Consider the following 12,492-nt stretch of genomic DNA (forward strand, 5'->3'; position numbering starts at 1 on the left):
ATTGTAGTAGTACTGTGTTCACGTTTTATTAGCCGCCAGTACACGTCAGACTGACGGAAGGTCACGTGGGGTCACGTATAATTTAAACTCACGTGTCAGCTCACCTGTATGTGAAGAAGAATGAAAACATACAAGCAAGCAAACAAACAAATTATATAAAAACTTTTATTTTACAAGACACCAGAATAAACTATAATTAAAAAAAAACCCTTGTTTGTTTTGGCAAATAATAATAATAATAATAATAATAATAGTAATATTAATTATATGTCTATTAGGGGTGTCAAAATTAACGTGTTAATAACGCATTAACGTAAATTAATTTTAATGGCAATCATTTTATTCATGCGAGATTAATGCTGCGCACATTTCTGTTTAAATAAATAAATAAATTTATATATATATATATATATATATATATATATATATATATATATATATATATATATATATATACAAATTTATTCCACCAAAACAATTTTTTTTATTACTTTAACTTTAAATATTTGTTTTGCTGATGTGCCAAGTGTCAAATCTAGCACCAAAATCCGCAGTGATGCACACATCCGGCAATTGATACTGTCCGTGTGGAAACATAGCAAAAGTTCTGTTTGGTATCCTGATTATCTTCTTCTTCTTCTTCTTATTCTTCTTCTTCTTCTTCTTTCAGATGCTCCCATTTGGGGTCGCCACAGCGGATCATCCGTCTCCATACCCCTCTGTCCTCTACATCTGCTTCTTTCAAACCAACTACCTGCATGTCTTCCCTCACCACATCTATAAACCTCCTCCTTGGTCTTCGTCTTTTCCTTCTTTCTGGAGGCTCCATCCTCAGCATTCTCCTACAGATATACCCCATGTCCCTCTGTTTGGTATCCTGATGATTTACGTAATTGAAAACAACATAATTACTTAAAAAAATTTAATAATACTTCATGCTCTATGTTGAGTATGGTTATTTCAATATGTTTAATTTCTTTGAAATACCTTATATAGAGTATTTTACAATGAATATATATTTCATTGAATATATTTAATATAAACATAACATTTACCTAAATATATGTTTTTCCAGTAAACCGGACTGCTACTGCCACATCCATATATTTTATATTTTAAGTTTATCTGATGAATACATTGTCATAATGTTATTTTTACATGTACATGCCTTCTATTATTTAATTTTTAATATTTGTATATCTAATAGTGTTATATCTAATGTATAAAATCCAGTATAAATGTGCACTGCATTTCATCACCACCAATAGTATTATGCTAATGTTCCACATCAACTCAGTCCTGTGAGGGGGGAGTCACTAAAGATGTCAATTTCCTGCTATCAGTTTACCATTGACATAGAAAATCAATACACGGCTATACACAGCAAATGTTCATCGCACTTCTACATTGTACACATGAAAGCAGAGACAAATCTCAAACACTTTAGGCTTCTTCTGCGTTCTAAAAGATATCACTTTGACCATTTTTAAGAGAAAATGGTGTCAGTAATGCTGCACGAATAAGATTGGATTCCTTTTTCTTTTTCTTTTTTGTTACGAAAGCAGAAGTGATGTTTTCCAACCTGTTATTGTGTCCTTCTCTCAGGTAAGAGTTTTTACTTGGATGTATTTAATAATATGTATGTATGTACAGTATGTATGTATGTATGTATGTATGTATGTATGCATGTATGTATGCATGTATGTATGTATGTATGTATGTATGTATGTATGTATGTATGCATGTATGTATGCATGTATGTATGTATGTATGTATGTATGTATGTATGTATGTATGTTTATAAAGCAATGAACACAGCAAAATGGGGTAAAAATGGTAAATTAAATATTTTCCCTTCTTGCTTGAAAATTTTCACAATTTTGTTGTGTTTATTGAATAAGTCAAGGTTTAAAGGCAATGTTTTAACACCATATTTAAGTCACCTTTTTAATGAAAATAGCTCTAATTAAAAAATAATAATATCACAATACAAAAACAATCAGAATCTTCCAAAACATTTGTCTATAATCAATATAATTTAGCGGGGAACTACATTTTCTTAAAACTGAATAGTATATCCACCATTGTCTTCAGTTCACCAACACATTTAAAGTTTAATGTTAAAGTTTTTTCTTAATGATAAGCAGTTCATCACTGTGCAAACTGCATGACTGAATGGTTACACTATTTTCTTAAACTGTTTTTTTCATTATCAGTATCAGTGTTCAATATCATTAACACAGAAATTGCATAATGTATTGCCTACATATTTTATTTGTATATTATTATAATAATAATAGTACTGTATCGTATAATGCTTAACTGACAGCTCCAGTACAAAACTAAAGAAGCCAATTGTAGACACCAAACATCTTCGATTATTGGCTACATTTCATAAATTTAATATAGAAAAAAGTAATACAAATTATGTAAAAATGATCTTTTGCTAAACAACCATCAGTTACTAATGTACAGTGATGTGTTAAGTGATTTGCCAGGTTGATTCACTCCCCGAGAAGCCAAAAAGGTCTGTGCTGAACCAGCTGACACGCACCCTGCTGCGCCACTATGACTGCGGGATCCGGCCTGTCCTTAACTGGACCAGTCCTACAACAATCTACATTGACCTCATTATCCAGTCTGTGCTGGATGTGGTGAGCAGCTTATTCTTCCTGTGCCAGTTTATTCCTGAACATATCAGTAGAGAACATGGTAAAGTAGTTTTGAAAACAAAATCACAGCATAAGTTAAATGGAAAATTAAATAAAATTTAGTTTTTTATAAGACATCAAGAATTGTTAGATGGCTTTTATAGCTTAGCACTGGAGCTAAAAAGTAAGGAAAGGTTATTGCTTGCTTCCAGATTGGCTTTGTGATTTTTTTATTCTAAATCCACAATACTAAATACATATACAAAATCTAAATTGTTAGCACCACAAAAGCTAAAATTTAAATAAATAAATAATAAAATTAATTTGCAGTAACTATTAGCTTCAGGATTGTTTAATTCTTCTTATTTTTTAAATTATTACTTTTTTTTTTATTAAATAAGATAATTAAAGAACATCATGTGTAATAAACTATAAATCTATAGTCAGCAAAACAAGTCAGTTCCTGTTATTACTTTCATTATTTAGAAAAATAATTTAAATAAAAACATAAACCAAAACAACACCAAAAACCACAACAACAACAGAAAAGAAAAGAAAGCTCGCTGTCCTGTAGACAACTTTATTTTTTAAGTTTTACAACTTACAACTTTATAGCTGTTTTTATGAAAAATAATCACCATATCACCAATCATAATTGAGAATTAAAAAGTACTGTGGTAAAAATTTGATAAAAACAAAACCGACACCTGATATAAATGTATGTATCAAAAATAACACTTTTCCACTTTTTTTTATAGATTAGTCAGTAAATGTGTTCAAGCTATTGAACCTCTCAATGTGCTTTAAAAGCTAGGTTAAGTTAGATGTGGAGTTATTTGTGTCAGACATTTAATTTGTAAAGCAAAATACTTAATTCTCTGTCTTTAAAATTTTAAATATGAATGCAAGTTATCTGGGATTCTCCTTACAGGATGGACAGATGCAGAAAGTGACCACAAGCATATGGTATCGCCAGGTTAGTATTATGTTTGTGAATTAGAGGTTTTTTATATAGGCATGTCATCTATTTCATCCAAATAGCCAGTATTGTATTATGCACATATCAGTAAAAAAAAGTGGATCAGGTATTAGCGAATGCATATTAGATATTAGATCCTCTAACTAAGAAAAACTAAAAAATTGTATTTAAAAATAGGTTGAAATTGGAATTTCTTTTTGTTTTGTCTACATATTAAATAACCTGCATTTTTTGTTACATTTATTTTATATTGATAGTTCATTATATTTACAATGCAATACATTTTTAAGTCAAAAGGTGTGTGGTTCAGTAAAAAAAAAAACAACAACAATAATTTTATATAGTGTTATGATAAAAAGTGTAAAAAGGCATCCTGACTATTTTTGCCAATCTAACCTGAAAAAAAAAATCATATCCTTCTTAAATTTCAGATCTGGAAAGATGAGTTTCTTGTGTGGGATCCTGAAGAATTTGATGGCATCACAGAAATATCACTTTCCTCAGATGCCATCTGGGTGCCTGACGTCATCATCAGTGAATTGTTAGAACATAAAAACAACTGATGTATCAGAATATTTCATTCTGATACATGCCATACACCTCCACCTTCAAGAACTGGCAAAAACACAAATAAATACGTATAAGTTATGTTTTATTGCCACCCCTGCTTAACATGCTCTTTTCTCTCACTTTAGTGTGGATGCAGGCAAATCCCCTGTAATCCCTTATGTGTATGTAAACTCATCTGGGGTGGTGAAAAACTACAAACCCATCCAGGTTGTCTCAGCCTGTGACCTGGAGATTTATGCTTTCCCCTTTGACAAGCAGAACTGCACTCTGACCTTCCGCAGCTGGCTCCACTCTGGTAAATACCTTTCCGGCATATGAAAGCTGTGATTTTGCCTTAGAGTGGTTTTAACTGTAAGACAAATATGTTCTGTGTGACCATTAGATATTTTTACACTTAGATATAGATTTGTTTTCCTGATAAAACCTATTTCACAGCTCACAAATGTTTATTTCTTGCATAACTTTTAATCAAATATCAAAAATTCAATTTGGTGGTATTTGCATAGTGCATTTAAGTATAGACATTGGCACAGAGGAGTTTTACAGAAATCTTGATCTATAATTCGTAAGACAGATGTGACATTGGTAAGAAAAATTATCTAAGATGACATGAGGAAGAACCTTTGAGACTTAAGCCAGGCTTAAAAGTGATCCTTATTTAGGTGAAACCAGATATGGAGATCATAATTCATTACACTACACAGGTGTAAAAGAGTAAACAGAAGTAAATGAAACTGAATAAGAGTGTACTGTGACTAATGGTTGTAGTATGAACAAAAACAGAGATTTTACAATTACAGTAACAGTTCATACAAACATATCTGTAGCATTCAGGTGAGTTTAGATTATTTTTGTGAGTATATCTTTTCTCATATCCTTGGCATCTTGAGAAAACAGATTATGTACAGTTTATGTACTAGAGAAGTGAAAGGCAAATCAGGACAGGCAACTATGTAGACTTTAATGTTTCTCAAATTCTGAATGTTCATATATATATATATATAGTGGGTGAGCTGGATCTGGCTCTTTTGAGGAACCCTGAGGAAATTGAAACTGACACCCGAGAGTTCATGAACAACGGGGAATGGGAGCTGCTCTCGGTGCCTTCTCATTACTGGAAGCTCAACTTGGCTAACAAGGATTACGCCCACATCCAATTTAATGTGAGGATCAAATAACTCATTAATTGAAATACAATTACTAACATGGAAAACATTTTTTTATTCTTCTTAGGTCAGGATATGTTAGCCTAATGAAAATGATTTACACAATCACAACTTTCATATTTTCACCTTACAAATATTTCCCTTCCTCCACTTTAATATTATTCATTTTTCATTATTAGTTTCCAGGTTGTAAAATCAATCAAGAAGAGGGTCTGCAGGTGATGATGAAATTATGACAATATACCTAGATAGGGAGTAGTTAGTAGTAGTAGAATGTAAATATAATTAAAATAGTCATTTGTTTATAATGGTCAAGCTCATGGTGGATCCAGAGACTGGAAACACTGGGAAAACTGGACATACTCTGAATGGGACATTAGTGTATTACAGGGCACATACATACGGTCATTTACACTTCTCAGGCAATTTTGGGAAGCCACTCAACCTATCTTTGTAAGAAAGGAGGAAACTAGAGAACAGTGAGGAAACCTATACCAGTGAGGAGACTTATGTAAGTTTAGGATCAAACTGAGGACTCTGGCTTTGTGAAGTGGCAATGTTTTCTGCTGCACCAATGTGGTGAGCATAATTGCAGATTTTTTTTTTATGCTATCATTTTAGTTTTATTTAATATTTAACTTACTTCAAAAAGTATGCAGCAGTTTTTTTTTCTTTTGATAGATAAAAGTACTAATGCTTGATTAAAATTGTGATTCCTATATATTTTTTACCTGATCTATGGATTTTATGGATGTACATGGATTTTTGTGAAAACTAATATGTTTGGACCCTTAATACGGGGCAACAATTTGTATTTTCTTTTAGAAAAAAACCCCCAAATCTACAGATAATCTACAGGCAATTGAGTTACAATACAAAAGCAAATACATGATTATTTGAAGCAGTTAACAGGTATTGTCCTACTCCTCTATTGGATCGAGTACTGTACAGTAAAACTGGAAGGCAAAATGTTTATTGTGATAAAGCTCTTTACTTTACATTAGGCTCCTATCTGTAGCCTAGACCTCAGAATGTGGTCGCTAACTAAATCATCTGTAAATGTGAAAGCGCTACAGGGACTGGCTCTTATAACCACCTTCCTAATCCAGGCCTTCAGAACATACTTTGTTTTTGCAGATATTCTTGTGTCCACCACCACTACCTGTCTCCTTCATTGTATAAAGGCAGACTGTAAAAAAAAAGTCTCCAAGCTACTATTGAAATATAAACTGCAATCTGACAAGTGTCACACCCATTGCACTAAACTCTGTTTGGCTGTTAGTAACAGGGCACTAATGCTTATAGATGAGGCCTAACGGCAGACAGCGTGCTGCGACGATGGCGATAATGAGACTGTCTTTCTGCCGTCTGATCAATAAGCTTCATGGTTGGTGGGAAGAGCAGGCCAATGGCTCTAAAGCCCTGCGTAACCACACTGTTTCAACGAAATGTTCATACTCTGGAGGAAGGCACACATGGGCACTTTGATTACCTTTCCTCCATGGCTCATTGGCACGAGCCGTTTAGTGATCCATATTTGCGTTTTTATTCATTGGCCAAATGGGCTGAATGGGGGTGTGATGGAGGGGCTGTTTAAGTCGGTGTGAAATTGCTCTTTGTTGTGCTGTGTGAGTTTAAGCAGCCTTAAAAGAGGCAAAGTGACACGGATGGTTAGCAGGTCCGACTTTAAGCGGACTCTTAAAAAAAAAAAGAAAGTGCATCTGAGGGCTTTGTGCTGTTTTTTCTGAAGCAATTACTGCAGCGCTCAAAAGGATCTGAAGCTAGTTTAGCTCTAATATGTGCAAATAACTGATAGGTCTAAAGAGCTTCTTAGGAAAGGCCTCCATTTGGCACTTTAGGTGTGTTCGAAAATGATACAGGATCAAATTAACTCTGTGATATACGTGTTCAGATTTTTTGATATTATGTAGGAAAAGTGTTGCAAAAGCACATTAGACCAAAATATGTTCAGGATAATATGGTATTTGCAGCATATTCCATTGAACATTGATTGACCAGATATAAAGAAACATTTGACCAGACCTGCTACCATTGAATTGGCTCAGCAAAACAAATTTGCATCTATTTGCTTCAACTGCCTGATCCACCTTGATCTGGCTGTTCAGTATTTCAGTTTTGGTTCATATGAACTTTGAGACTCAGTTGTAACCAGGACAAAGTTTTGTGAGGTCCACATTGCTAAAATATTGCTAACGATGCATCCCCTATAACTCCAGGTCCTGGTAGGATCTCAGGGTTGGTTTACTGATTGTATGGGTTTTCCCAAGGTCTTCCCATGTCTGTCTAGGGTTCTTCAAGGTTTTCCGGTTTGGTTATTTTTAATTGCTATTAGAGTTAAATGTTTTGTTAAATGTACATGTGTCTGCTGCTCATCCTATTCAGGGCATATTCCCACCTCATGTCCAGCATTCCCAAGAAAAGCTCTTGATTCACTGCTTGGAACTAAACAATGCAATGTTTTACGTTGCTTCATTTTGCCACCACATTATGAAGGTCTATACAATGTGAAATAATATTCGCTAAGACAAATAGATGAGATCTGAGGTTAGAGTTGGGGTGGCAACAAAGGTGGTAAGTTTAGTTCAAGTGTGAATATGAATTGTTGTTACTAGTGCAGCTAGTATTGGTGTAGTAAATTGCACATATCCTACCTTTTTGCCCATGTTTGCCTTTAGGTACTAATCCGCCGGCGCCCCCTGCTGTATGTGGTCAGTGTTCTCATCCCCAGCATCTTCCTCATGTTGGTGGATGTTATCAGCTTTTACCTGCCACCAAACAGTGGCACCCGCATCACCTTCAAAACCAGCATTCTGCTTGGGTACACCGTATTCAGAGTTAACATGATGGATGAAATCCCAGCAACAGCCATCAAAACACCTCTGATTGGTAAACTATGAAATGTCAACTGTTGTAATCTTGTTTTTATAAATTAATAACAATTTTATTGTGCTACAACCTTAACCTACAATCATTCAGACTGGTTTGTTTCTCATCAATCTATCTATCAGTACCCTCTTGCAAGAGTCCCGGTTGTGCCATACTTCTTCAACTTGAGAATTATGGAGGCCATTGTGCTTCAGTACAGCACCAATTTTTTATAGTGTTCCTCAGATCTGTGCTTTGCAACAATTCTGTCTCTGAGCTGCAGGCATTTCATTTGACCTAATGGCTTGGTTTTTGCTCTGATATGCATTGTCAGCTGTGGGACCATCAATAAAATGGTGTGTGCCTTTCCAAATCATGTCCAATCAACAATTTTTTCACAGATTGACTCCAGTCAAGGTGTAGAAACATCTCAGCAAATATGAAGAGAAATAGGAGGCATTTGAGCTCATTTTCAGGTGTTGCAAGGGGTTCGAATACATTTGCACATGTGATATTTCAGTTAGATATTTATTAATTAAAACAATTCTTAAATTAAAAAGCACTTCTGGGTTAGTGGCTAATGCTAGCGCTAAGGATTCTTTAGTGTTTTTATGCATGCGCAAAACAAATTTCCTGTACGGAGTGAGTAGCCACTAGTGTAGCCAGTAGTGTGTGTATAGTATATATAATATGTATATTATGTATATAAGTTTCAGTTGGTGTTTTGTAGGTGCTTTCTTTGCGGTTTGCATGGCCCTTCTGGTGCTAAGTTTGGCAAAGTCCATTTTTGTGGTGAAGCTCCTGCATCACAGCCAGGAAGAGGTGAAGGAAATGTCCATCTCTGCCTGCTTACTGCACAAGTATGGTTCAACTGAGCAGAGCTTCAGTGAGAGTCTCTTCACATCTGTGAGGACGTTGGATGATATAGATCATTCAGGAGGTGAGAAATAGAAAAAAATGAAGCACTCTCAAAGACAGATTTGATTAGTCAGTTGTAAGAATTCAAAGAAAAAAAGATGAGAAAGGTCTTTATTTGAAATTTGCATTTGAAATCCGTTAGTATAAAAGCAATAGAAAATGTGTTATTTGAGGAAATTTTATATTTTGCATTGTAACAGAAACCCCTCTTGGCATCTGGCCACATCAGCCCACTTGGCGTTGACTCATTTCCCATAACTGCACAACTCCATGTGTTTTATTATAAGCCAAGTAAAGTCTCACTGATACCTGAACTACAGTTATTCTAGCTAAAACGTGACATATTGTGGCTTGTTGCAACCGCTAAAGTATGTGGTTCACTGTATTTATTTATTTTTGTTAGGTGTAATAATTCTATTCATCCATTCTACTAAGCCAGTTTGTTTTTTTCTTCTACATACAGGCTATGAGTATGATCTCTCTCCTGAGCCGGACCTGTTGTCTCTGACAGAACCCCTTTCTGGTCCACCACAGCTGGAGAAAATCCTGCAGGAACTCATCACCCTCAAACTTTTCCTTCAGGAGGATGAGAATGATGGAATGGCTCAGACAGACTGGCTCGCTCTCTGTTACAAAGTGGACAAGCTGCTTTTTCGCATTTACCTGCTCATCTTTATTATTTACTCCAGCACTCTCCTCCTGCTTTGGAGCAGCTGGAGTTCAGTTTAAAGTGCCAATACAGTAGTGCGGACAATACAGAAAGGACTAAATAATCTGTGATGAATGCACACTGAGAATGATCCATAAAATGTTATTATAATACCGTTTCTTTCATCAAAATTTTGCATTCAATATGAATATAAGGATTGAAATAAAGTGATTCATAAATTGAAAATAATAAAATCAAGTACTTTATAGCATTTCATAATAAACATGTCAAAACAAAACATGATATTATAAAAAAATTGAAAGGAAATGATTGAACAAATGAATAACAACATCCCATAGATCCCACATGGGACTTACTGAGACATCCATGAACACTGATGATTGTCGTGACCTGAATTAGATTATCCCCTAAAAAATCTTTATTGCTGTTATTGTAAAATTTATTGTCACTTGTAAGTCAGGCCTTTGTCCAAACTTTACATCTATCTGTCAGCTTGTATACAATAAAAAAATCATTATTTCCTCAAAAAAATATGGTGGATCTTTGGCTTATTGAGAAACAGTTATGCACACAACATCTTCCTAAAAAACACATCTTTTATTTGACCCTACCGCAGACCTGGACATTTTCTGGAAAACTTCTGTTCAAGACTACAGAGTGGCCAGATACAGAACATATTATTTACAGTATATCATTTCAATATTTATATAGACCAAAAGCATGTATATTAAGTCACCTTACATCGAACCTGGAAAATCATGCTGTCCCTATAATGGTTGTCCTTGTATGTTCTAGTTACACTTAAAAGGTAACAATTCAATAAATTTTTAAGGCACATGGAAAAATCATCTTACGTAAGGGAAAACACATGACAACCATCCAGCTATACTGCAATATTTCAGATATTGGTGTAATGCAGTCTGCTGCTTATACAATCCTCAAGGTACATTTTAGTTTCCAGTAATAGCACATCAAGCATTTTATACCTCCTTTACCAAAGCAACTGGATAGTAATAATAATTTATCAATTCAATTGGCCTGTTTTTTTTTTATAGACCTTATAGTGCACGTGGAACATCGTATATCAATGAGACAATTAGCTTCTGTTTTCACTTAATTTATTGCAGATGTGAACAGTCAATCCTTCACGGGATCTTTTTCTTTATTCATGAACTGAATACAACAAAAAAAGAAGACACATGTAAGTTATCTTTAGACGTGTCGGAAATTTCTTGTCCTCCTAGACCGAGTGGCTTCCGACTTTAGTTGGGACTTCCACAATCAATGTAAAATCTTCTTCTTCTTTCGGCTGCTCCCATTAGGGGTCGCCACAGCGGATCATCCGTCTCCATACCACCCTGTCCTCTACATCTGCCTCTTTTACACCAACTACCTGCATGTCTTCCCTCACCACATCCATGAACCTCCTTCTTGGCCTTCCTCTTTTCCTCCTACCTGGTGGCTCCATCCTCAGCATTCTTCTACCAATATAATTCATGTCCCTCCTCTGCACATGTCCAAACCATCTCAATCTCGCCTCCCTCACCTTGTCACCAAAACATCCTACATGCGCTGTCCCTCTAATAAACTCATTTCTAATCTTATCCATCCTCGTTACTCCCAACGAAAACCTCAACAGCTGGAGGTAGCAGAGCTGAAGATGTTGAGGTTTTCGCCACAGTCCTATAAACTTTCCCTTTCATTTTTGCAGATACCCTACTATCACAAATCACTCCTGTCACTCTTCTCCACCCACTCCACCCTGCCTGCACTCTTTTCTTCACTTCTCTAACACACTCTCCATTACTTTGCACTGTTGACCCCAGGTACCTGAATTCCTCCACCTTCTGAAGCTCTTCTCCCTGCAACCGCACCACTCCACTGCCCTCCCTCTCATTCACACACATGTATTCTGTCTTACTGCTACTGAGTTTCATTCCCCTTCTCTCCAGCGCATATCTCCACCTCTCCAGGCTCTTCTCAACCTGCTCCCTACTCACAACAAATCACAATATCATCCGCAAACATCATAGTCCAGGGAGACTCCTGTCTGACCTCGTCTGTCAACCTGTCCATCACCACTGCAAACAGAAAAGGGCTCAGGGCCGATCCTTGATGCAGTCCAACCTTCACCCTAAACCAGTCTGTCGTACCTACTGCACACTTCACTGCTGTCACACTGTCCTCATACATGTCCTGCACCACCCTCACATACTTCTCTGACACACCTGACTTCCTCATACAATACCACAACTCCTCTCTTGGCACCCTGTCGTAGGCTTTCTCTAAATCCACAAATACACAATGCAATTCCTTCTGTCCTTCTCTATACTTCTCCATCAACATTCTCAAAGCAAATAAGGCATCTGTGGTGCTCTTCCTCGGCATGAAACCATACTGTTGCTCACAGATTCCTCAACAAATTTCTGGTAATATTTTCCTGACACAAAGGTGACTAATGTAGAGCTAATGAAGTCTCATCAAGGCAGTGCAAAGTATAGTATCTCAGTTTAATGTAGTAAGTGCTCATGGAAAATTGTTTGAACTCAGCTGAGAAATATGACCCCGGTATCATCACGAGCGGCTGTTATGGATATTCAGCCAGTATTTTTAACTATTATTACCATTCAAATATTCCAACATTCAAAAGGT

The 12,492-nt window shown here is 35.8% G+C and overlaps 1 protein-coding gene across 1 annotated transcript; it reads left to right on the forward strand.

Annotated features, from left to right (window-relative positions):
* Positions 1-870: 870 nt before the first annotated feature.
* Positions 871-10,343, forward strand: htr3b (5-hydroxytryptamine (serotonin) receptor 3B; the record flags this gene model as incomplete). The annotated part of the gene is made up of 9 exons (XM_046868326.1): positions 871-889; positions 2,488-2,654; positions 3,583-3,627; positions 4,062-4,171; positions 4,326-4,495; positions 5,206-5,363; positions 8,063-8,273; positions 8,983-9,192; positions 9,634-10,343. Coding segments are annotated over 9 exons (1,356 nt in total), but the record flags the coding sequence as incomplete, so codon positions are not given.
* Positions 10,344-12,492: the final 2,149 nt, after the last annotated feature.

The sequence above is a fragment of the Silurus meridionalis genome, chromosome 15, assembly GCF_014805685.1.
Source record: "Silurus meridionalis isolate SWU-2019-XX chromosome 15, ASM1480568v1, whole genome shotgun sequence".
Classification (NCBI taxonomy): Eukaryota; Metazoa; Chordata; class Actinopteri; order Siluriformes; family Siluridae; genus Silurus; species Silurus meridionalis.